At 41.0% G+C, this 27,363-nt stretch overlaps 1 protein-coding gene across 1 annotated transcript in view; it reads left to right on the top strand.

The window, feature by feature from the left end:
• The window catches only part of LAMA3 (laminin subunit alpha 3), a 509,154-nt gene that overhangs the window by 457,690 nt on the left and 24,101 nt on the right, over positions 1–27,363 (top strand). The window contains exons 72-76 of the mRNA XM_033933874.1: positions 12,475–12,664; positions 17,324–17,464; positions 21,163–21,322; positions 21,422–21,552; positions 24,141–24,234. Of these exons, the coding sequence (XP_033789765.1) occupies positions 12,475–12,664; positions 17,324–17,464; positions 21,163–21,322; positions 21,422–21,552; positions 24,141–24,234 (716 nt within the window). The remainder of the gene's footprint in view (positions 1–12,474; positions 12,665–17,323; positions 17,465–21,162; positions 21,323–21,421; positions 21,553–24,140; positions 24,235–27,363) is intronic.

The following is a 27,363-nucleotide window of genomic DNA, read 5'->3' as shown; positions in this document are numbered from 1 at the left end:
ATTATTGGACCTAAGGTTCCTGATCATATAAAACGGAGTTTAGATGAACCTATATCATTAAAAGAATTAGAAACAGCGTTGAGATCTCTTAGAGTTGGATCCGCTCCAGGTGGTGATGGTTATACAGTAGAATTTTATAAAACATTTCAAAATGTCCTTTCCCCATATTTACTAAATTTATATCAGACACAACTTATAAAAGGTGATATTAAAGGTACTATGGCTGAATCAATAGTAATTGTTTTGCCTAAGCCAAATAAAGATCCTACTTTGGTTTCAAACTACAGGCCTATATCTTTAATAAATGTGGATAATAAACTTTTGGCGAAAATTTTTGCTTTGAGATTAGCCAAAGCTCTCCCACATATTATAGACACGCATCAGACGGGTTTCGTTGCTAAAAGACATTCCTCTAATAACTCTAGATTGTTTCATATGTTAAATTTATCAAAAAAAATGGATGAACCGGCTTTTACAGTTTCCTTGGATGCAGAAAAAGCGTTTGATAGGGTAGAATGGAATTTTATGTATCAGGCTTTAGAATGGTTTGGTATAGGTTCTGGATTTATACAAATGGTAAAAACATTGTATAGCTTCCCGATTGCAAGATTAAATATTAATAATATGATATCTGATGGTTTTTAATTGCAGAGGGGAGTTAGACAAGGTTGTCCTTTATCTCCTTTGTTATTTGATGTTGTATTAGAACCCTTATTGTTAGCAATACAGCAAGCAAGGGGGATAAAGGGTATTCCATATTCTGATATGGAATATAAAATTTCAGCTTATGCGGATGATATTTTACTTTATTTGAGGAATCCAGAGTCTACCTTATCTTGTCTATTGGAATTAATTGATATGTTTGGCAAATTTTCAGGTTATAAAATTAATTGGAGTAAGTCTGAACTTATACCTTTAAATGTTCATTGTGTAAAAGGATTATTTGACGCTTTTCCGTTCATATGGAAAGAAGAAGGATTTAAATATCTTGGCATTCAAGTTAAAAATACAATTGAAGATACAGTAAAAGAAAATGAAAAATTTGTATTGAAAAGAGTTAGAGTTATGTGAGCAATGGAATCCGTTACATCTTTCTTGGTGGGGGAGAGTTCAAACTATTAAAATGATGATCTTGCCTGTAGTTTGCTACCAAATGAGTATGATACCTATTTATTTTCAGGGGTCCTTTTATAAAAAGCTTAATAGCATTTTAACGAAATTTCTTTGGCTTGGTAAAACGCATAGAATAGCTTTGGTATTTTTGCAAAAATCAATTAAGGAGGGAGGGGTAAATTTTCAAAATTTTTATAGGTACCATCAAGCCTATATTTTACGTCAGGGTATGTATTGGATCCTCCCAGAACTGATAGATAATGCACCGGATTGGTTATATTTGGAATGGCGCCTTATGTTTCCCCTAAATTTAGTTCATCTTCCAAGTATCAACATGCCTAGAAGATACAGAGAAAATAAGATATTAATGGATACTTGGAAAACGTTGAGGTTTATTAGTAAATTAACACCTGTCCCAATAAACAAGTCAACTAATCAGTCTTTATGGATAAACTCCAAGATTAAAATTGGCGGAGCTCAAATCCTTTGGAAGGAATGGATTATTGCAGACATTAGATCTCTGAATGATGTTATTTCGGAAGGTAAACTGCTGGAATTTTCACAATTGCAATATAGATTTGGTCTTAGTAAAAAACAAAGTTTTAAATGGTTGCAATTGAAGCAGGCCATTCAGGTTGGGTTCCCTGAATGGAAAACATTGAATAATCAATATAGTTTAGAGTTCTTATGCTTCCAAGCAGACTTCCTAGGGCATCAAGCCGCATTGTGGTATAAATTAATATCTGGATATTTGAATAAAAAACCAAAAAATGGTCTAAGAGACATTTGGAGCATTGAGATTAAGCATCAAATTACTGCATCTCAATGGCCACTAATTTGGTCTTGGAGAATGAGATGTACAGTGTCAGCATCTATGAGACAAACTTGGTTCTTTTTATTACATAGAGCTTTTTGGACCCCTACACGTTTGCAAAAATTAGATAGTTCTAAGTCCAATAAATGCTGGCACTGTAATTTGGAACCTGGGACGTTGGATCATTTACTGTATCATTGTCCCTACATTAAAAGTTTTTGGAATGCAATTTGGCCACAAATTAATAAATTGATGGAAAATCATGTAGCAATATCATATGATACAGTGTTATTTGTAAGATAACTGTATCATATGATACAGTGTTATTGATGAGAAAAAAAAGTCAAATTTCACTAGAAAATAACAAGCTTTTACTAGTCATGACAGGGGTTGCCATTCAGCATATAACAAATAACTGGAAGAATCATAGTAACCTTAATTATACATTTTGGTGGAATACAATTTGTCATATATTCAAAATGGAAAGAGTAATAGCAATACAAAGAGGGACATATCCTAAATTTATAAAAATATGGGGGCCATTGACAAAGTATTGTACTGAATGAATAGTAGGATTTATCTTCTTCTTTTCTTCTTTTTCTTGTCTTCTTTATGGCACACATGGAGGGGGGTAGTGAAAATAATTTTACATAACATGTTATAATATGGTATACAATATGTATAAGGTGATTGGAAAGTACTTGAAGAGTGGGGGGTGGGAGAGGGGATAAAAAAATTTGTTCAGAATATTATGTAATAGATATAAAAGTGATAGTGTATTCATTAGTTGTAACTCAATATTTTGTACACTTCATGTAAAATATGAAAATGAATAAAGAATTATAAAAAAAAAAAAAAGAAAATGGACCACTACGTCACTTATGCACACCCTTGCAAAACAGCACTTAGGCCCTGATTCTCCAAAAGTGCGTCCCGATTTTAGGCAGCTGTAGGCATCCTACAGCTGTCTAATCAGCCAATCGGGATGCACGTTTTTTTAAAAAAATGCTCCCCAGGCAGGCCGCCTATATTGAAGGCGAGGCCCGCAAGACACCTAGGCCCTGATTCTGTATAGGACGCCCGGGAGAGGCGTCCTATTCAGAATCAGCCTACACTAAAACCCCGATTCTGTAACCGGCGTCCATGTTACAGACGCTGGCTAGAGAATCGGGTTAGATTAGACACGGCCCGCTACACTTATCGCGGCAAGGGATCTCTCTGCCGCTATAAGTATAGCGGGCCGCGGCCTGTCCGATCGGATGTCCCCCCCTCCGACACTACCGACCGCCCCCCCCACCACTACCAACCGCCCCCCCCCCCGACATTATCGATCTCCCTCCTACCCCGACACTACCGATCGCTGGCAGGAAGGTGTCCAATCCCTCCTGCCCGAAGACGCACCACCCCCGGCGCTAACAACCCCCAAACTAACCTGTTCTTCAGGCCAGACGGTTCTTGCCCGCCTCGTCGAAATGAGGCGGGCTCGCCCCTTCCCGGCCCATCCCGCCGAAGCCTAAGGCCTGATTGGCCCAGGCTCTAGAAGCCTGGACCAATCAGGCCTTAGGCATAGCGGGTCCGCCCATCCCCACTAAGTCTAAGGTCTGATTGGCCCCATATTAATTTGAAATTTTTTGTGTTCCCTGACAGATCAGCATTCCTTTTCTCTAATTTATAAATTAAACATAAATTTGCCCACCAAATTGTAAAGTTAAGTCGATCCCAATTTTTCCAATTTCGTGTGATTAATTGTATATCTGAACCTGTCATAATTTTAAAAAGTCATCTTTTATATTTATCTAAGGGATCCTTAACATATAATAGTGTACCTCAACTTCATAAGTCAAAGGGATCGCAACTTCTAAAATATTATTAATATGTCCCCAAATCAACTTCCAAAAAATCTGAATCATCCTATATAATAAAACGCTAGCCGCGCATGCGCACTCAGACCTGCATGATCTGTGATCTGTAGGTCCGTGGTCAGAGTGCGTATGCGGCGGCCAGATTGGGAAAGCACAGCCAGGACTCCCCCCTCCCGCCCTCACTCACCGCCAAAACCACCACTGCCAAAGCCTCCTGCTTCTCGCTAGCTCACCCACGTTTTAAATTGAGAAAAGCGCTGCACCGCGCTAACGCTGGCTTTGCCGTCTTCTCTCCACTGCGGCCTGCCCTCTCTGACTACTTCCTGTTTCCGCTAGGGTTGGCCGCAGTGGAGAGAAGACACCGAAGCCAGCGGTAGCGCAGTGCAGCGCTTTTCTCACAATTTAAACGCGGCGGCTGGGAAGGGAGCAGCGGGAAATGCTGCTTCTGCACAGGGAACTGTGTGTGTGGGGGGGAAATGCTGTTTCTGGATAGGGAAGGCCAGGAAATGCTGCTGTTGCACAGGGAAGGGTGGGAAATGCTGCTTCTGCACAGGGAAGTATGTATGTATGGGGGGGGGGGAATGCTGTTTCTGGACAGGGAAGGCCAGGAAATGCTGCTGTTGCACAGGGAAGGGTGGGAAATGCTGCTATATTCTAGCACCCGTTAATGTAATGGGCTTAAACACTAGTAGGGCAATAAAACAGTAAGTGATCCAATGTCCCCATGTCTAGATGACAATGCCAGCATCTATTAAGACTTTGAATTATCTAATTTATTCAATCTAACCGGGATCAAAAAGGAACAATGTAACAAAAAAAAAAGTTTGCTTCATAGATGCCGATGCTGTACATTTCATCCTCCAAGACCAAATCCGTGGCCATCGAGATACAGAAATGTACTGTTTAATCTCGATGCTCCAAATGTCTCTAAGAGCATTTTGGGGTTTCTTATGTACAAGTTCCGATATTAATTTATACCATCTGGAAGCTTGATGCCCAAGCATATCTGTCTGAAAGCAAAGGAATTGCAAGCTGTAGTAATTTTTAAAATTGTGCCAATCAGGGAACTCTTTCTGAATAGCTTGCTTCAGCTGCAACCATTTATAAAATTGAAATTTTGAGAGACCAAAAGATTGTTGCAACCGTGAAAAGTCAAGCAATTTTCCATTTAAAGTGACATCTTCTAATGTTCTTATGCCAACCTGCATCCAATCCTTCCAGGCAATTTTAGAGCCGCCTATTTGTATCTTGAAGTTTAGCCATAGGGATTGACACAAAGACTGTTCTATAGGAATTTCAGTCAGCTTATTAATATATCTCAATGGCTTCCAAGAATCTAAAATAATATAATTATCCTTAGTGTAACTAGGTAACTTAATGTCCAAAACATGAGACAGAAGCATTGGGGACATAATTTTCCACTCCAAAATTAACCAATCTGGATAATGCTCCATGAGGTCAAGTAGGATCCAATACATACTCTGACGCAGAATATAGGCCTGATGATACCTATAAAAATTTGGAAAATTTACCTTTCCCTCCACAATTGGTTTTTGCACAGATACTAAAGCAATTCTAGTATTTTTGCCCATCCAAACAAACTTGATAAGAATACTATTCAATTTCTTATAAAATGACCCCTGAAAATAAATTGGCAACATACCCATTTGGTAACAAACCACAGGCAGGATCATCATTTTGACTGTTTGGACTCTCCCCCACCAAGATAAACATAATGGGTTCCATTGCTCGCACAATTGAGTAACCTTCAGTAATAAAGATTTTTCATTTATTTTCATCGATTCTTCCAGCGTCTTATGGATCCATATTCCTAGATATTTTATACCCTCATCTTTCCAAAGAAAAGGGAATGAATCAAACAATCCTTTTTGGCAATGTATATTGAATGGAAGAATTTCTAATTTACTCCAATTTATTTTATATCCCGAAAATTTTCCAAATCTTTCAATCAAATCAAGTAAATGTGGAATGGTAGATTCAGGATTTCTCAAATGAAGCAAGATGTCATCTGCATATGCAGAAATGTGGTATTCCCAGCCTGCATATGGAATACCCTGAATCTCATCATCTTGTTTAATAGCCAATAGTAAGGGTTCCAATGTAATATCAAACAACAAAGGAGATAAAGGACATCCCTGCTTAACTCCCCTTTCCAGACAAAAACTATCTGAAAAAGTATTATTTATATATAATCTAGCAGAAGGGGAGCTATACAAAGCTTTAATCATATGAATAAAACCAGAACCCACACCAAACTAATCCATTGCCTGATACATAAAGATCCATTCAACATGATCAAATGCCTTCTCTGCATCCAAAGATACAGAGAAGGTAGGCTCTTCCATGGATTTTGTTAAAGTCAACATGTGAAGAGCTAACCTGGTATTATGTGAAGAATGTCTATGAGCAACAAACCCCGTTTGGTGCATACCAATAATATGAGGGAGAGCCTTAGCCAAACGTGTAGCCAATACCTTAGCCAATAGTTTTCCATCAACATTAATCAGAGAAATTGGCCTGTAATTTGAAACCAACAAAGGATCTTTATTTGGCTTAGGCAAAACTATAGTCAAAGCTTCCGTCATAGTACCTAAAATCTTGCCTTTGTTCAATTGAACTTGATATAAATTTAATAAATAAGGCATTAATGTATTTTGGAATGATTTATAAAACTCCACAGTGCAACCATCTCCTCTTGGAGCGGATCCAACTCTAAGGGACTTCAATGCTGTCTGAATCTCCCTCAATGAAATAGTTGCATCAAGAGTTTCCTTTATATGCTCGGGAATTTTAGGTCCTTCTAATGAATTCAAAAATTTTAAACCATCAAGTTCCTTGTTTGAATAATGCTCAGAAGAATACAAAGCTTTATAATAATTCATGAATTGTTTTAACATGTTATCAATTTTAGCATGAATAACCCCATTTTCATCTGTAATCGCCACAATCTTCACTTTCCTTTTTTTTGCTTTTAAATAATTAGCCAGTACCGGTAATCTTCCTACCTTATTCGAGTTTCCATAATATAAACAATTCTTTCCTAACCCATTTAGAAGAAATCTCATTGTATTTATATTTAGCTTTTAAGAGGGCCTGGAATGTATCTTGTTCCCATTTTGCAATTAATTTTGATTCTAATTCTTTAATCTTTTCCTCCAATTCTGAGAATTTCTTTTTTGATTGATTATTAATATAAGCCAAATATGAAATTATATGCCCTCTCATGGTAGCTTTAAAAGCATCCCATAGAGTTTCCAATGAGATTTCTTCAGAGAAATTAATTTGAAAATATTCATCCATTTTTATCTGAAGTTCTTCAATAAATTTTGTGTCTCCAAGCAATGCATTATTGAACTTCCAAACAGGTCTATTACAATTCTGTTCCTCCATTTCAAATTCAATCCATACTCCACCATGGTCTGATAAAATGATTGGATCAATGGTAGCTTTTTTGACCTGTTGCACCAAACTATCTGAAACAAAAATATAGTCAATTCTAGAAAATGACTTGTGAACATGTGAACAAAAAGAAAATTCCCGAGCATCAAAATGTAAAATTCTCCAAATATCTTTTAATTCACATACTTGAATCAAATTATTCAATCCTAATGACTTCATCACTCTACTAGGTTTTTTATCTAACAGAGGATCCATAAGAGCATTAAAATCCCCAGCCACAATTAAATTAGCTGTAGCCAGAGGTAAAAGAAGGTGTTGGAGTGTTTTAAGAAAATCTATTTGCTTCGAATTAGGACCATAAATATTAAATAACGCCAGAGTATCTTTACCTGAATTCATATTTATATGTACCCATCTCCCCATAGGATCAGCCGAGACCAAATTAAAAATCGCATTACATTTTTTATTCACTAATATAGCCACTCCTGCTTTCTTTCCCACAGCAGGAGCATAAAAACAATGTTTGACCCAATCTCCTTCTTATTTTTTAGATTCTATATCAGACAGATGGGTCTCTTGTATATAATAAATATCTACATTTTGTTTCTTGAGAAAATTAAGTGTTTTTTTCCTTTTTATAGGGTGGTTAAGCACATTGATGTTTAATGTGAATACTTTAAAAGACATTCTTAAAATTGATTAACAAATAGCTATTAGAATTGAAAATAAAATTATATTTTTATTGAATCTAATATTGTAAACCATTCATATCCAGAGCTCTCCCATCCCAAATCTCCCCCCTTTCCCTCCCCCACCCATTAAAATATAATGAACACTTGAAAGCACTCATTAAGACCAGCAACCAACAACTCTCCCCAGACATCACTTCATAAATATCTATAAGATCATGAATTAAAATATATATATATCAATAAAGTCAGATCTAAGCATAAAATAATTTATTGAACCTATTAAATAGTAATAATTATAGTTAAGCTGTTTTGATAAGATGAATAAGATAAGTAGCTCATTTAATTTTGATAAAATTTAAGATTAATTTATAGAAATATAGAATTATACCTATGAGATATAAATTTATAAATAATAAAAGACCTGTTATGTGTAAATTAAGTAAACATTCCTATCAAAAAAAACCTTATTTAATTCAAAACTATTATATATTATTGATAGGTTTTTCAATTTGCCTTATCATTTTAATAAATTCATCTTTCTAAATTTCTATATTTTTAATTTTCTTCTTGTATCTTATTAGATATCCCTTATTAAGATTGAATTATCAATTATAACAGTTCAATATTATTCAATAAATTTAAAAGCAAAGAGGGACAACCTATTTATTTAATCTCAATGTACAAAGGAATATTAATTCCCTTAATTATATTATATTAAAATATAAGTTAAATCTTTAATATTGTTCCTAAAATAATAAATTAATTACTTATATCTGATTGTTCAGAAAACTATTATCAATTAATAGTTAATTATTGATGATGACATTATACAATTTCACAGATATCATAACTTCTATATTAGTTAATATTTAAAAAAAACCAAAAAAACCATTGAAAACTATGTCATTGAATTTAGATTTAAAATATATTAGTAAATTTTATAAACAGAGAATTTTTAGAAAACACAACACAATTAAGTTATATCAGTTCATCATTGGTGATAAAAACCCAATTCAACATTGCCTTTTTCATAAAAGATATTATCTATTTAATTAAATGACAGGTAGATCTTTAATAGCCTGTTGACATCGAAGGTATTTTGAGGGACTGTGAAATGTCAACAATCCAAAGAAGAAAAGGAGATATCAAATTTATATAGACCATTCCTTTCATTTTTAATGGACTGGCCAAATAGATATTGTAACCGGGACTGTGGTCCATCCGGGACTCCACAGCACCCCTCAGTGGTTACACAAATAATAGCACTTGCGTGTGACCCGGACTGGAGTCACCCTGCAGGCCTGAACTGACACCAATAAAAAAACAAAAAAAATCACAATCCTCTCAAAAGGAGATAAATGAAAATGCTTCACTTTTATTCTTTGGCAAAGCATAAAAGTCAGGTAATTATAGGTCCAAGCAAAACAGGTAAGTAGACCACAAACTTTAAACAGTCCAAACTCAAAAGAAAAGAGCAACAAACAGTGAAAATATAAAGTCCAAACTGCTTTTCTTCTTATTTCTTCACCTCTGAGGTTTGGGCTCACCTCAGAGTTTAATACAGCCTGCTCCCAAGCAGATTATTCAGTTTAGTAACAAAATCGAGTTCAAGGCACTGGCTACCCTATATTCAGTGCTACTAAAATGAAGCCTCTGGCAGTCATGCACTAAACTGCCAGGCAAAGGAGAGTGCCTTAGGTTTGCTTTAATTTAGCTATTACATAGCCTACAAAATTCCCTAGCTATTACATAGCCTACAAAATTCCCTCCCAGGTAATAGCAAACCTCTCCCAAAAACAGACACTTATCAGCTTCATAGCAAAAATGCAAAACAGTAAAGAAAACCCAAAAGATTCTCAAAGGTTCAGCTTCCACAAAACAGTCTTTCTCAAACAAAGTCAGCTGAAAAACACTCACTGTTTCAGAATTAGCACTTGCAGCTGGTGGAAAAACCAACCTCCATGGCTTCCTCAAAAGGACTCATTTCCTCAGGCATGTTGTCAGTCTCCATCGGGAGTTCCAGCTCAGATACTGATTTCTCCAGCATGTCTCCAGCCTCCTGCACCTCCATAGGTGAGGCTGGTTTGGCCCGAGGAGGCTCTCAGGGAGGAAAGGTCTCAACCTTCTCCCTAACCTGCCTGCCTCCTTGTTCCCCACTGCTGGTTTATATATTCTAAGGACACACCCTAACCTGGCTGACTCAGCAGGGAACAACTTAGCTCTAGGGCTCCTCCTGTGGTGGCCTAGATACTGCTGGTCTAGTGGATTATTGAGAATTTCAGGCTCCCTCTGGTGGTCAGCCTGAGAATCAGCCAAATCCAGCCTAGGACAGCCTTTACACACTCCCTTCCGGGTTTTACTAGGGGTCCTCGTAGGAGCTTTAGCTGGGACCAGGGCAGGCACTGTGTCTGACTGGTCACAATATATAAGCTGAGTAGTGGGACATGCTAGGGGGCATCACTGTGAACCTCACATTAAGGGTGCAGGGTACACAATTCACCATAGCCCCCATATATTATACGGTGAGCACTTCAAAACTCTCCAAAAACCTACTGTACCTACCTGTCTAACACCCAAATAACCCTTATGACTGCAGATGTTGCCTATATGGCAATACCTTGGGCTCACACTTTCCACCAGAAGTGTACTAGTTAAGCATGGCATATGGGCTGAGTCCTCTTCTGTGGAATCCACTGTACTGCCCACCAAGCTATATTAGAGACCTGCTTGTAGTTCTTCTAGGACTGCAGGCCATAATATCTGTCATAGAGACAGATATGTACTATTTCATGCAGATATTTGGGGGTGGGAGGGGGTCAGTGACCACTGAAGAAGTGTTTGGGGGGCCATATTTTCATCCCTCCAGTGGTTATCTGGTCAGTTTGGGTACCTTTTTGGCCCTTATTTGTTTTAAAACAGGTCTAGCCCAAAACATCCAAATTGTGCCCTGGCCATTTTGTAAAATGTTTGATTCCAGTTGGCCCATGTGCCTAAGCCCCGCCCATAGGAGGCCTTAGGATGCTGTAGGATTGGCCGGAGAGGGGTTGGTCCACCTAATTTAGATGGAGGCGGGCCTGCTGGCCAGACACTGGGAAGATCTGGCCGGCCACTTTTCAAGGTAAACCGTGGGGGGGGGGGGGGGCGGGGAGGGAGGTTGGGGGTTTCTGTTGGGGGGTCCGGGGAGGGGGGGGTTTCATTGGGTGGGGTCCAGGGAGGGGGGGCTCGTTGGGGGGGTCCTGCAGGAGGGGTTGAGCACCCTCCTGCCGATGATCTTTGGGGAGGGTTGAGGGGGTCCGGTAGGAGGAGTTGGGCTCCCTCCTGCCAATGATCATCGGGGGGGTCCGGCAGGAGGGGTTGGGCTCCCTCCTGTCAGCGATCATCGGGGTGTCTGGCAGGAGGGGTTGGGCTCCCTCCTGCTGGTGATCGTACGGGGGGAAGGGGGTCCACCATCAGGAGGGATTGGGCATCCCTCCTGCCTTGTATTTTCAGGGTGAGGGGGGGGAGACTGGAATCCACAGCCCCTATACTAATTGCAGCAGGGAGATCCCTTTCTGTGATAAGTGTAGCAGCCACGTCTAAAGTAACCCAGTTCTGTAACTGGTGTCTGTAACATGGATGTTGGTTACAGAATCGGGTTTAGTTTGGACGGGTATAGGCCCATCCCGGGCGTCCTATACAGAATCCGGGCTTGAGTGCCCAGCTGCCATTATAGAGTGGATTCACACTGCACCACAGCATGATGCCTAAAAGGAAACCCCCACTTATAGAATTTACCCCCAAAGGGCGAAATCCTTTAGTAAATGAGCATCTCAAGCCATAGCTCCAGCCATAGCCAGAGAAGAACTGCAAGGCCAAAAAAAGTCCAAATATTGGCTGTGCATGTTCTTTCATAGGAAGGCAGCTGACTGAATTTATCTCCCCTGGATGTTGGTATAGGTACACCTACAAGTAGAAAATTCTTAGTCCTGTAGTTTATGGGCAAATGAAATTGTTGGGGTGCTGCGGAAGAGTTAGGTTGACTCCCCAGTTAACATGCTACTGCTTATCCTGAGCCACTCACACAGATGCAAAGTGGTGGCAATCACTGAAATGTCAATTTCATTATCACCACCTTAGGTGATGTTGTTTGAGCTGAATCTTCTGGGATAGCTTGCAGGAAGCATGTGCCATCTCACACTTCCTTCTTGCAACAGTTACCGGCTTGTTTCTTATCCAGCCGGTAAGGGTTTTCTTTCCCCTCGCCAATACTGGCTTTGTCCAAGCTCAGTTCCAGCACCATCCTGCATGAGGTTTGATTAGAAATGGCACACTCTGGTTAGCACTTTTTAAAGAGCACTTACTAAAGAAAGAGAGCTGCAGTCTACCCCTTGGCCCTCAATATAATTCTAGAGTTGGTGCTTCATTTCTGCACCAATCATGTGGGAAAAATATCATGTAGACAGAATAATGAAAAAACCCAAAACATACCGGTATATTAATTACCCAGAATTGTGGAGGATGATGAAAGGGTGGAAGATAAAAGCAGATGATGGCTGAGTATCACAGAGCTTTCCCTACTTCCCTTCTGCCACAGGTCCTATTTCTCAGTGGACGTGCGAACGGCTGTACCAGAAGGACTGATCTTTCACATGGTCGACAAGAACGGAAGCTCCTATATGGCTCTTCATATGTCAAAGGGCCGATTTGTCTTTTCATTTGGCACAAGAGGGAAAAAGATCAAAATCAGAAGCAAAGAGAAATACAACGATGGTCAATGGCATACCGTATGTGTTTATACTTCCATTATTTTTTTACCTTTTTATATATCTAGAAAATTCTACTTTTACATATGTATGTAAATGCTTACCTTTCCTGGCTAAATTATACCCTAATATTCAGTGCCGAACCATATCTGGGCATGGGCACTGAATATTTGGGCTTATTCTGGGTGGCCAGGCTACCCAAAGCTCATGTGGGCCCCAGCTGGACATGGGCTGGGATCCACATAACTATTTTTACCTTTTTTTTTTTAAAGAAGTAATAAGCCCTTGTGCCCCCTCCCAAGTAAACTGAATTTCAGGTGACTGCTATTGGATAAACAGGTATCTATGGGCCCAATATTCAAAGCAATTTAAGCGGGCCAGAGAAGCTCTGGCCTACTTAAATTGCCAATTGACATCCAAACACCAAACTTCAGCTAAGCTGGGCAGTACTGCTGAATATTGGCTCTGACTGGCCCAAAACATGGGCCTCTCAGAAACGGTGCCAGTGCTGTCGCTAGTGCTGTTTAGCACTGACTTCATCGGGACAGGCAGTCCCGCAGCAGCCCGACCCAGCCAGCTGAGAGGGTCCTGAGGGAGCCTTGATATTCCGGTGCAGCCGCCGAGGGAAGCCTGTCGCTAGTGCTGTTTAGCACTGACTTCATCGGGACAGGCAGTCCCGCAGCAGCCCGACCCAGCCAGCTGAGAGGGTCCTGAGGGAGCCTTGATATTCCGGTGCAGCCGCCGAGGGAAGCCTGTCGCTAGTGCTGTTTAGCACTGACTTCATCGGGACAGGCAGTCCCGCAGCAGCCCGACCCAGCCAGCTGAGAGGGTCCTGAGGGAGCCTTGATATTCCGGTGCAGCCGCCGAGGGAAGCCTGTCGCTAGTGCTGTTTAGCACTGACTTCATCGGGACAGGCAGTCCCGCAGCAGCCCGACCCAGCCAGCTGAGAGGGTCCTGAGGGAGCCTTGATATTCCGGTGCAGCCGCCGAGGGAAGCCTGTCGCTAGTGCTGTTTAGCACTGACTTCATCGGGACAGGCAGTCCCGCAGCAGCCCGACCCAGCCAGCTGAGAGGGTCCTGAGGGAGCCTTGATATTCCGGTGCAGCCGCCGAGGGAAGCCTGTCGCTAGTGCTGTTTAGCACTGACTTCATCGGGACAGGCAGTCCCGCAGCAGCCCGACCCAGCCAGCTGAGAGGGTCCTGAGGGAGCCTTGATATTCCGGTGCAGCCGCCGAGGGAAGCCTGTCGCTAGTGCTGTTTAGCACTGACTTCATCGGGACAGGCAGTCCCGCAGCAGCCCGACCCAGCCAGCTGAGAGGGTCCTGAGGGAGCCTTGATATTCCGGTGCAGCCGCGGTACGCGGCCCGCGGTCGTGAGCCTCGGGTCGCGAGCTGAAGGGGCGTGGCTAAAGGGGCTAGCCCCTTTTGAGCCCCTTCGGAGCCTAAGAGGAGCAAGGAGCAGGATTACCATTTCTTCAGCATGGGTAAGAGGAAAGCTAAGGCAATACCATCTGCTGTAACAACAGGCCCGATGGATCGTCATCTTGTGGTTCCCATCTTGCCTCCTGTTGAGGAACAGGTAACTTTTAATATTCAAGCTGTCTCCTTATCCTCTGGGGAACCAACACCACCTCCTCAACCAACATATTCCTTAAGGTTAGAAGAATCTCCTTCCCCTTTTAAGGAAGGAATAATTTCTTCTTCCCTGCAATCATTGTCAGTATCTGATCTGGAGGTTTCAGGACACTCCCTGGGGCAAGCTAAAGAACTAACCCCAGTGCAGATGAGTACTGGGCAAAGCTCGGATGTTCTCCCCAAGGATAAAGTGATCACTCTAAATGATGTTTGGCTTAGTATAAATAGAATAGAGTCATCTTTACAAAAAACCGTTTCGAACTTATGTCAATTTTCATCTGATGTAACTGTGAAAATTAAAGAACAAAATAATAAAATTGGAGAAACAGCTGTAAAGGTTGAAAAGTTAGATCAGGTAGTAGGTAATTTACAAGCTAGCGCTGTTTCTAATATTAAGGATAGTATGATGTTACATGCTAAGTTAGAGAAAATGGAAAATGCTATTAGAGTTAAAAATCTTCGCTTGTTAAATTTTCCTACCACACACTACCTTTCTGCATTGGAACTTTTGAAAATGTATTTGAGGGAGATATTACACTATAACAAAGTGGAGACCCTTGAGGTCGATAATTTATATTACATTTCAAGAGATTCCAAAGAAAAGGTAGAGGAAGGTGGAATGGATAGAATAGTATCACCAGAAAGTTTGAATGTATCACAGTTTTTGGAGTCTTCTAAAGACATAATTGAGAAACGAGCAACGCTTCTCGTGACCTTCAAGACAGAACTTGAGAAACAAGATATCTTGAAATTATATTTCCTGAAAAAGCAAGAGATGTTTTGTGGTCAACGGGTGATAATTTTTCCAGATGTCTCTAGACAAACCCAGTTTAAGAGGAAACAGTTCCTTCAGCTAAAGCCTAAGGTTTTGGCAGTCGGAGCCACTTTCTTCTTAAAATTTCCTTGTAAATGCCTAATATCATATGGAAATGATAAGTATGTGTTTTTTGATCCAGCCCAGGTGGAAGATTTTATTAAAGAGAAACCTTTGTTGAAAGTTTAATTCCTTATTTTTGTTTACTTTTGGAGGATGATGTATAATATATATAATAGCCATTTGCCTGTTCCTAGGAAGTAGATAGAAGTTTTACTTTGATGTTTCATTTGTACTGGCGATCAGCTTTAATGTGGACTAGGAAATGGTTGAATTAGTTCTCTTATATTATGTTAATTCCTTTTTGGAATTCACATTTTTGTACTTTGTATTATTATTTGTGTTCATTCATGTATGTTTATTACAGAGATATTGTAATGAATAATCCAATAAATAAAGGAAAAAAAAAAAAGAAACGGTGCCAGTGCTTATGCGGGCTCCAGCAATGTTCAGGCAGGCCCTCCTATTCCTACAACAATATCGTTCAAGATTTACCATATCTCCATCTGTATTTGTGTTTGTCTTCTGTGGCCCTGCTGCTGACGCTTCAGCTATGAGCACAGAACAGAAATATTTATTAAGCAATTTAGCCTTATCTTTATCTACTTCCACATATTCCTCCCCTTCACTTTTGAGTCTCATAATGCCACTTTTGCACTTCCTTCTATCACTAACATATCTATAAAATGTCTTGTCCCTATATTTTATCTGCTATTTTTTCCTTCCATTTGCCTCTTTGCTTTCCTGACTACTTGACCAGCCTCTCTTAAGTTTTCCAGATATTTTTGCCTGTCTTCCCCTTTCTGCAATCTTTTGTAGTTTATGAACGATAACTTCTTTATCTTTGCCTTCTCAGCTACTAACCTTTGAGAACCAAAGTAGCCTTCCTTTTGTCTTATTTTTACTTACTTTCCTTACTAAATGATCTGTTGCCCTTACAATAGCCCCTTTCAAGTTTTGCCCACTGCTTTCCTACTTCTTCCAGATGACCCCATCTAGACAACAACTCCTTGACATCAGTGGCATACCTAGGGTATGTGACATCTGGGGCCGATATTTTTTAACACCGTCCCCCATATAAAAAGAGATTGGAGGTGCACCCCCTAGGAGCTGCACCTGGGGTAGACCGCCCCTTCCCCTTGGTGCGCCACTGCCTGCGGAAGGAGATTTTGGTTTCCAAAAGTTAGTAAAACATGCATTAAAATTAGTCCAATAAAAAGATGACCTTATTTCCATTTTCTATTTATAAATGTTCATCAATACAGCTACAATACTACTTTATTCTAAAGCAACAACAAAAACAAAACAAAACCTTTTTTCTACCTTTTTGTCATTTCTGGTTTCTATTTTTCTCATCTTCTCTTCACTCTCCATTCTACCCAGCGTCTGCCCTTTTTCTCTGTCCTTCCATTTTTCTCTTTCTGTCTCCACCCCCAACAATGCTCTGGTATCTCTCCTCCTTTCCTTCCCTCCTTCCCATCCAAACTCACCCCTTTGTCTGGCATCTGCTTCCCTTCTCCTATACCCTGAGATCTCTAGAGCTAGGGATTCACTAAATCCCCTGAAAGCCCTCACTGCACACCACTGGTTATCCGTTTCAAGTTATGTCGATATTTTTAGTGTTCACACTTACCGCTGCTGAGGGATTGAATCACTGATTCAAAGGCAGACTTTGGCAGGGTAATCAAAGCAATGCTGTGACAGCTATCAAAATTTAGACACCATAGGTATTTACCTACATTGCGTGAGCCTAAATCCAGTTCTGGTTTAAATTTAGACACCATAGGTATTTACTTACATTGGGTGAGCCTAAATCCAGTCCTGGTTTAGTGTACACACTGCTGGGTGCCAGGACATCTCTCTGTGTCTGTTTCTGCGCTTTCTTAGCACCTTGAGCCATAGGATGCAAAGCCAGGAATCAAGCTCCACTCTCCTTCCTTCAATTATTGACTCAACCAAATTCACTCAAAATGGATTGTTGGCTGAATTTAGAATCCACCCTCCTATGATTTCTCTTCCCTTACACATTGGTTAATTTTTCAGAATTAGCATAGGAGTTTAGTTTTGTGCAGTGTCATTTAAATACCCTGTGGCATGGTACTGTGATGAAATGTAAGAGGACTATAGCCTTTTGTATCGTGATGATAATCTTAGCAATCTCTGTGTCTTGTCAGGTGGTGTTTAACAAGGATGGAACAAATGGCCAGCTTGTTATTGACGGTCTGAAGGCTCGGAAGGGCAGCCTGGCGAGCAATTCCACGTTCAATACAATGGCCCTCATCTACCTAGGTGGCATCCCAACACTAAAGCTTCAGGTATTGACATTAAAAATTTTTAATGTAACATTAGATTTATCCAATTTTAACAAAATCATGCAAGGGAGTATATTTTATTAGGAAAAACTGAACAGAATAACAGAGAATAACAGAAAGAAAAGGAGGCAATACAGAGAAATATCCAAGTACAGACCTTTAATTGTTGTTAAAATTTAAACCCTTCTTTTCCCTCCCCTCCCAATACACATAAGAATTATAATAAAAATAATGACAAATATTCTATGAGATAAATTAAATAAAATGAATCCCACCCCCCTTCTTAATAAGATATTTATACATATTAGGTAATACAGATATTTTAGGTATTATTGTTTATAAATACAGAATAATATATTGTATTTACAGTGATACATGAAAGGAATTCAAGTGTATGTTTTATGTGATCTTTTAAAATTTCTATGTTACACTTGTTGATATATGAAAATGAATAAAAAATTTAAAACAAAAACAAAAAACAAAAAACAGACCTTTAATGCATAATGGAGGGGAGAAACACTACTTAATACCCTTCTGGAAAACCACATGCATGGGTACAGCATTTCAAAAGCAGGTGAAATCTTCCTCTACTGACAGGACAAAAGATCAGGAGCACCTCCAATTCTGACTTGGTAATCGGAAAAAGGATGAGCAGGGAGGGATCACAGGTAATGTTACCCAGTGCAATTTAATCACATAATGACTGGGAAAATTAAATCCAAATAGTGGCCCAGCCAGCTATGGGCCATATTAACAGATAATCATAATGTCTTATATATGTTTAGTGTACAGTACTTTGCACATCTAGTGGCACTATAGAAATGATTAGTAGTAGTAGTATGCTAGAGGAGGGGGTTTGTGCCTCTAAATACTAGTATATTACAATTTAAGGACAGATGAGGGAAATGCCTACTGTAACTGAAGTAACTCACCAAGAGCTACTAATGTGAAAGGCCAGAAATGAACAATACCAGCCTGATATTCAGTCACAGACAGTCTCTGTTTTGCTGACTGCCACTGGTGTTATACCTGGAAATTCAATGCTGGGCCAAGTCCGAACTCCAGCATTGAATTTCTGGGTGCACAGAGCCAGTGAAAACATATCCGGCTAAGTGTGATTTCAATACTTAACCATCTATGAAGAGCCACATAAAGAAAGGACTGCATTTTATGCTGTCCATTTTATATGGTTATCCTAACTGGTTGTCCTGAATATCGGTACTTAACCAGTCCACCTCTAGAACACCCACAAAATAGCCAGTTTAGGGACTTACTGGGCATTTTCAGCAGCATTATCTAAATATTTTTTAAAATTCTTTATTCATTTTAAAACTGACAAACAAGTGATTAATATTAAAACATTACATTACTAATAAAATATACAGCACTTGACATTCTTATACATATAATCCATTAAAGTAGAAATTATAACCACTTCCCCCCCCCCCAACAATTCTTCAATGGAAATTTTCATAATACATACTAATAGCAGCACTATCTATAACAAAACAAAACAGTTTTGGTGCATTCCCAGCTGAGCTCAACTACAAATTTGACAATAAGAATTGAAAGTATATTTATCCTTGGGAGTATGAAAGAGATGGCTGGGGATTAGGGCCTTGTTCTCCTTCAGCGTCTCTTTTGATAAAAGGAGGGAAGTAGTAGGCTCTGGAGATCGGGAGATCTTCAAAACATTCAAAAAAGTAATTTTAAGCAAAAAGGTGGGGTCTAAGGGACTTTGGGGAAATGTATGTTTTGTATGTATGTGCTGCACCTCAGATATCTACTGGTTATTTTAACTTTTTAATGATCTGGAAAAGGGAACTTTGATTGAAGTGAAATTTTGCAGATGGCACAAAAATATGCTAGGTAGTCAAAACACAGACAGACTGTGAAAAACCACAAATGGACTTTATCAAACTGCCATACTGTACTATATTGGTTATTAAGTTTTTTCCATTCAGGGAACCCAACCTGAATGGCCTGCTTTAGTTGCAACCATCTAAAACTTTCTGATTTTTTGAGGCCATATTTATGTTGCAACTGAAAACTCAAGCAGTTTACCATTAGAGATAACATCATCCAATAAACATATTCCTGCTTTCATCCAATGCTTCCAGGCGACCTTTTTTCCGCCAATTTGAATCTTGGAGTCACCAGGCTGCCCAGTGGTATAAATTGTTAACTGGATTTATTAAAAAGAAACCAAACAATGGTTTGAGAGACATTTGGAGCATTGAGATTAAACATCAAATTTCTATGTATCAATGGACACAAATTTGGACTTGGAGGATGAGATGTACAGTGTCGGCATCTATGAGACAAACATGTTTTTTTCTGTTACATAGAGCATTATGGACCCCTGTTCTGTTACAAAAATTAGATAGCTCTAAGTCTAATAAATGTTGGCACTGTCATCTTGAAGCAGGGACTTTGGATCATTTATTATTCTATTGTCCATTTATTATGAATTTTTGGAAATCAATTTGGGACCAAATTAATTATTTATTAGACAACCAAGTGGCATTATCATATGATACTGTGCTGTTTGGTATGGCAATGAGAGCAAAAAGTCAGATTTCTTCAAATAATAACAAATTATTACTTATAATGACTGGGGTTGCCATTCAACAAATTACCTATAATTGGAAAAACTGGAGTAGATTAAATTATAACTTCTGGTAGAATTCCTTATGTCATATTTATAAAATGGAAAGATTTATTGCAATACAGTGAGGATGTTTTAGGAGATTTCAAGATGTGTGGGAGCCATTAACAAAATATTTTACTGATTAGATGACATTTTTCCCTTAAATTTACAGATTCAATTATGAGGGGGGGAGGGTAATTTTATTTTTATATATTGTACAAAGTATTTGATTATATAATAGGAAAGGGTGGGAAGGAGGGAGATAAGAGCATATCATTTGTATTATTGATGAATATAAAGTGATATATTTATTGTTAATCTGTTTTAACATATTGATACACTTATTATAAGTTTGAAAATGAATAAAGATTTTATAAAAAAAAACAAAAAACAACAAACTGCCATACTGGACATCTAAATGTCAGCTGTGGACCAGCTGCCAGTGGATGCAGTCGAAGTTGGTAGCATACCTGGGTTTAAAAATTTTTAGGAAAGTTTCTGGAGAATGGGTCCATTAATATTAGCTAAGCACGCAGAGAAATCACTGCCTGGGGAGATGATGTTCCAGGTCCTTGCACAGGAGCCAGATTGGCCACTGTTAGAGACAGGATAGAGGGAGCTTCACAGATCTTTGGTCTGACCCATCATGGTTCAATCCTTATTGTTCTGACCATTGCACTAGCTACAGTTAGTCCTACCAGTCTTAAAAATGCCATGGTTCATGTTCTCTACTCACCAAGAGGAAGTTAGTGCTATATTTATTGTCAATTTCAGTATCTGTCAGTTGACTGCATATTCTTTACCTTTCATAAAAACTGTCAGCCAACACATTGCCGCACAGATGTTCATAAAACACTGCGCAAGCTTAGGGCAAAATATATATGCATTATTTACTTTTAATAATTTTCTTTTTATCAACACAGTTGTACATATTCCACCACAAAGGGTCCCTTCCTATAACAATACCTTGCATAACATCCTTTGGTTCAGTCCTCCAGCATGAACTATGGATGGCATTACTGAAATGCTGTAACTATTTGTTGTCTTCCAGAATATACCAAAGAAGAGCTTTGTGGGTTGTCTGAGGAACTTCAAGTTGGATGGAAAGTCCTTGGACCTCCCTAACGAGGTTTTTGGTGTCACCCCATGTTTTGATGGCCCTTCAGAGGCAGGAATCTATTTCTCAAATGAGGGTGGCTATATGGTTATAGGTAAGAAAAAAGTTCTCAGGAATCTTGGTCTCATTTTTGGAGTGTGTGTGTGGGTTTTCTCATTCTAAAAGGCTGTTTTTTTCCTTTTCTTGTCATAAGATGACTCTTTTGTGCTGGGCTCACAATTTGAAATGGTATTATATATTCGCCCAAGAAGCTTGACAGGTCTCTTAATCTACGCTGGAACCAAACAGAACAACTATTTGAGTGTCTATATGGATGCAGGAACAGTAAGTAGCAGCCTCATTTTGGTCCAGAGCCCATCTGTGGTAATACCTAGGGTTACCATATGGTTCCAGAAAAAGGAGGTCGGATTGACACATCCGGGTTTTACTTCCATTGAAAGCAATGGAAGTAAGGGAGGACAGATTGAGACATATGGATTTTACTTCCAATGGAAGTAAAACCCGGATGTCTCAATCCGTCTTCCTTTTTCTAGAGCCATATGGTAACACTAGTAATACCAGAGATGAACTTGTCTGTGGTCCCTCTTTCTTTGGGTTTATATCTCTCAGTCTAGTTTTCAAAGTGTGTTATTCACGTGTGTAAGAATCCAGAAACTTATTGGAAAGAGAGCACTTTAGTAATGGCAAGTCCATCCGCCAGGCAGTGGAGGTCACAATCAGTAGGCTGGAACCAGTCAGCTGGAAGTGAACATAAGACTAGCCTTACTGGGTCAGCCCAATGGCCCATCAAGCTCAGTAGCCCGTTCTCACGGTGGCCAATCCAGGTCACTAGTACCTGGCCAAAACCCCAAAAGTAGCAACATTCCATGCTACCAATCCAGAGCAAGCAGAGGCTTTCCTCAAGTCTTAATAACAGACTATGGACTTTTCTTCCAGGAATGTGTCCAAACCTTTCTTAAAACCAGCTACGCTATTCGCTTTTACCATAACCTCTGGCAATGCATTCCAGAGCTTAACTATTCTCTGAGTGCAGGTGCTGAGACGGAGCACTAGCATGGGAGTGGGAGGAGGCACTTGAGTATCTGCACTATATAATGTTGATTTCCTTCTCCCTGATAGCTTGTCATCTCTCAGCCCCCAAATAAGACCAGAGTTAACGAGTACAGAATCTAAAGAGACATTATAGGACCCCTTTTACTAAAGCGTGCTAAACATTTGTGGTCATCATATGTTAATGACCAAAATTAATGCATAGCAACTGCAAAGCTCCTATATTAATTGTTGAGGGTGTGTCCATCACCACCTCCTACAATTAACACAAAGATAATACACATACATACTGAACATTAAGGCTCTCTCTTATCAAGCCTCGTAAGGGCTTTTTTTATCGCTGGCCGCTGCGGTAAAAGCTCCAATGCTCATAGGAATTCTATGAGCTTCAGAGCTTTTACTGCAACAGCTGGCAATAAAAAAACCCTAACTGCTACATACCCTTCAGACCCTATTCTCACCCCTCTACTTGACCCCATCTGCCATATTCTCAGCCTATCCATTTCCACTGCAACTGTCCCTGCTACCTTCAAACATGCCGTGGTTAAGCCACTTCTCAAAAAGATCCTTGCTGGACCCCACCTGCCCGTCCAACTATCGCCCTGTCTACCTTCTTCCATTCCTATCCAAGCTACTCAAGTGTCATGTTCTCCGTCACTGCCTGGACTTCCTTTCAACTTGACAGATTTTTGATCCTCTACAATCTGGCTTTCGCCCCAACACTCAACAGAGACTGGCCTCACCAAAGTCTGCAGTGACTCTATCCTCATCCTTCTTGACCTGTCTGACCTTGATACTGTTAATCACAGCTTACTCCTTGATATGCTGTCCTCGCTTAGATTCCGAAAATCTGTCCTCTCCTGGTTTGTCTCCTACCTTTCCATCCCACTATTAGTGTATGTGTTGGTGGATCCTCTTCTGCTGCTACCCCACTAGTGGCTGGAGTACCCCAGGGTTTTGTTTTAGGACCTTTTCTCTTCTCTCTCTACACCTCTTCCCTCGGTGCCCTGATCTCCTCCCATGGCTTCCAGTATCACCTATATGCTGATGATGCCCAGTTCTACCTCTCTACACCTGAAATTTCAACTAAAGTCCAAGGAAACGTCTCTACCTGTTTGGCTGACATTGCTGCCTGGATGTCCTACCATCATCTGAAACTAAACATGTCCAAGACTGAGCAGCTCCTCCTCCTCCGTTCTCCATCTCGGTAAATAATACTGTCATCATTCAAATCTCCTCTGCTCGCAACCTTGGAGTCATCTTCGATTACGACCTCTCATTTTCTACACACATCCAACAAACTGCAAAGGCCTATCGCAGCATACTTGTCCACACTCTCATAACCTCACACTTAGATTACTGCAATCTACTTCTAACTGGTCTCTCCTGCCTCTCCCCCCTGCAATCTGTGCAAAACTCTGCTGCACGACTCATCTTCTACCAACCTCGCTACACTCATGTCACCCCTCTCCTTAAATCACTTCACTGGCTCCCTGTTCGCCTTCACATACAGATCAAGCTCCTATTGCTGACCTACAAGTGTGTTCATTCTGCTGCCCCTCAATGTCTCTCCTCTCTTCTATCTCCTTATACACCTCCCAGAGAACTCTGTTCCTCACATAAGCTGCTCTTAGGTACACACTTCTCCTCCACTGCCAATTCCAGAATTTGTTCCTTTCATCTAGCTGCCCCCTATGCCTGGAATAAATTACCCGAGTTTGTCCACCAAGCTCCTTGTTTTAAAGCAGATTGAAAGCCTTCAAGTGCTTACATGTCTGTTTTTCTTAGCATACTGGGGTTTTGTCCCATTTTCTTTTCTTTTTGCTTTTCTCCACTAACATAAAATTGAATGTTATTTACAGCTGACTGCATCTATGAACAGTGGTGCCGGGGAGTTCTCAACATCAGTCACACCTTACCAATCTCTGTGCGATGGACAGTGGCACACTGTGGCAGGTATGTTATATCCCAAGCAAGCACCACATGTACTGCCAAACATCATGAAGGCAAGTCTGTAAATTAGCACCTATATTTAAGTGCATTGATGCAGCGCTCTGGGCACCAAGATGCCATTATACAGGGTGGGCCACAAAAAAGTAGCCCGCCTCTAATACTGGTACCAGAAAGAAGGTGTTCTCCCTGGAACGGTAAATACAGTAGTGATTGTGAAAGGTGCATAGACGTGAACGGGGACCAGTTTCACCTCTGTTGTAACTTGTGGGTAAGTGAATAAAAACAATCCACTTACTCGTTCATCTTCTCATACTATCGCCGGAGGCGGGCTACTTTTCCAGGGCCACCCTGTAGAATATTAGCGTTAGAGAGCATGGATACTCCTAAATTTAGGCATGACCAATTAATACCAAGTCAGTGGCACCAAGGGTAAACATGTAACTGATAGAGTATTCTGTGTTATGCATGTCACCTAAACACCCACTCCTGCGCTATAGCATTTATGGGCTACATTCTAGAATAGTGCCAAGTGCAAATTTGCATGTATCTACTAATTATCGGCACCTATGACGTGCATAAGTGATGTGTACATCTAGGTGCCAATTTATAGAATTACCTCATACATGCATAACACTTAAACTGCTAAATATTGTACACGCAACAGCCAACACATGCGAGAAGGCATTGCAAAAAGAATCTGCCTCAACACGTCTTATCCTGGGGCACAGTGCAGAGAAATGCAAATTTTGTTAAGGAAAATGTAATATTAGCCTGTAGAGATTTTTTTTTTTTAAATTCTTTATTCAGTTTTAAAACACATACAATAAGTGGAATACAGAATAAATAAATCATTTTACAATATAGACATCACTTAAATTTTTCAAGAATCATTCATATTAATACCCTTCCCTTCCCGAACCCAATCTTTTCAAACCTTGTTTACCTCCCACCCATCCCCCCTCCCTGGATGTGCATATAATCTAATAACAACCCATAACTATAGGGATTCTACAAAGGACATCGATGGGCCCCAAATTAATTTAAAATTTTCACTATTCCCTAATATGACAACTGAATTTCTTGAAAATTAAGGAGCCAGTATTCAGAAGGGCAGCTAAAATAAGAGCTGCTGACTTGTCCAGTTCCAGTAAGGACCTATAGGGCTCCTTTTACTAAGCCACGTTAGCATTTTTAGCGCATGCAGCATTTTAGCGCGTGCAAAACCCACGCTACCCAGCTAGAACTAACGTCAGCTCAATGCTGGCGTTAAGGTCTAGCGCGGGTGGCAATTTAGTGCGCGCTATTCCGCGCATTAAAGCCCTAGCGCGACTTAGTAAAAGGAACCCTTAGAAATAAAAAAAATGACAGCAAATAAAAGACAGTATGACCTACCCAGCCTTTCCATCTGTGTCAACTGCTTTTTCTTCCTCTCCCTTAATCCTTGTCCCGAGCTTTTTTGAATTCAAGTTTCCATAGCAAAGCAGCAGATGAATCCAGAGACTAGTGGGTATAGCTCACATCGACCAGCAGGTGGAGATAGAGAACTGATTAACAGTTGGCCTTAAAGCCTGGTGTTCCTTCTGTTGATTCAGTTTTGCTCTATCTCCCAGCAGGGGTGGAGCTACCTTTCTAGCTCCTGGTCTCTGGCTGCTGCCGGATAGATTGGATTGGTGTTCCGTTGGGATTCCTCTGTTGAGACTAGTTCTCTTCAGTAGGTCGGGGGTGCCTGGCTGACTGGTGCCGGCTTTGGGAGGTACACCTGGGCCCTCCCAGGTCCCTGCTCCACCCTCCCCTCCGTTGGATAGAGGGGTTCCTTTCTAGGTGCAGGAGTGCTGGCTGGCTTCTTCATTCCAGTATAAAAAAAAAAAAAAAAAAAGGGGCCTTCCTGCGTGTACTGAGCCGTGCTGTGGTTGACTCGGCATCCAGTACATTTACCAACGATTCCCTGGCTTCGGGGGTAGGCGGCTGACCATTTGGGTGAGTAATTTCACTTACTCGTTTGTGGTGGTTCCTAGTCACGTTCCCGGGTGCCGGGCGTCTTGGGGGGCGGAGTCGGCGGTCGGCGGCGGTCGCCGTGTGTGTACAAAAAAAAAAAAAAAGCGTCGGAGGTTTTGTTGAGCCGAGGGGGGATGGCTGCAGAGGCTGGTCAGCAGTGTTCGCGCTGTGGGAAGCGCCGAACACTGTCGGGTCTGTGCTCTGCCGGGTGCTTAGACGCACCGGCAGACGATCCTTTTTTGATGGCTTGTGAGGCGGCCATTTCCCGGGTGCGGGAAGCTCGCTCGATGTCCCCGCCGCCCGAGGTCGATGCAGGATTACTGCGGGCCTCTGCCAAGGAGGACAGAAGTGAGGCGGCGGGGGGAGAGTCGAGAGCACTGGAGGACGGCGCGGGCCCGCTCCTCGGCTCGGATCAGGGCGGGTTAGTGCCCCTTAACTGGGGATCATTTTCGCCCGAATTTGTAAGGTTATTACATCAGGCTTTTAAGTTGCAAGCCTCACAGCCTACCCAGCCGGTGCTGGGGGCCGGGCAGTCCCTTGCGGTACCCTCTACCTCTGCGGGGGGGGGAGGGGACGGATACCAGACCCACTGCGGGGGCAGCAGGGTCCCCGGGGCGGTCGCAGAGGGCAAAGAAGCGCAGACTGGTGTCTGCGGAGGCTGAGGATAATGTGCCAAGGTTGCCTTTCTCACTTCCTGAGTCGTTAGAGGAAGGTGAGCTATTGGATTGGGACACGGAGAGTCTCCCGGGTAGGGAGGTGGATGACCCTTCCGCTCTCCATTTGTTCCATAGGGAGGAACTTTCTTCCTTAATTTCAAAGGCTTTGCAGAGTTTGAACATTACTCAGGAAGATGCTAAGGTGTCCGGTAACCCCCTGATGGCAGATACACGTAGGCCGCCTAAGTCCTTTCCGGTACATGAAGCCATGCAGGAGCTGATCTCGGCGCAATGGGAGGCGCCGGAGGCCAGTTTGCGGGTGGCAAAAGCCATGAGGCTCTTGTATCCGGTTGACCCGACCGAACTGGAAAAGTTTAGGTTACCTAGGATGGACGCTTTGGTGGCAGCGGTGACTAAAAGAACTACCTTGCCGGTGGAAGGGGGCATGACACTAAAGGATGCGCAGGATAGAAAGATTGAA

This window comes from Geotrypetes seraphini, chromosome 2 (genome assembly GCF_902459505.1).
Source record: "Geotrypetes seraphini chromosome 2, aGeoSer1.1, whole genome shotgun sequence".
In the NCBI taxonomy this organism is placed as follows: Eukaryota; Metazoa; Chordata; class Amphibia; order Gymnophiona; family Dermophiidae; genus Geotrypetes; species Geotrypetes seraphini.
This window is presented reverse-complemented; position numbering and strand designations above follow the sequence as displayed.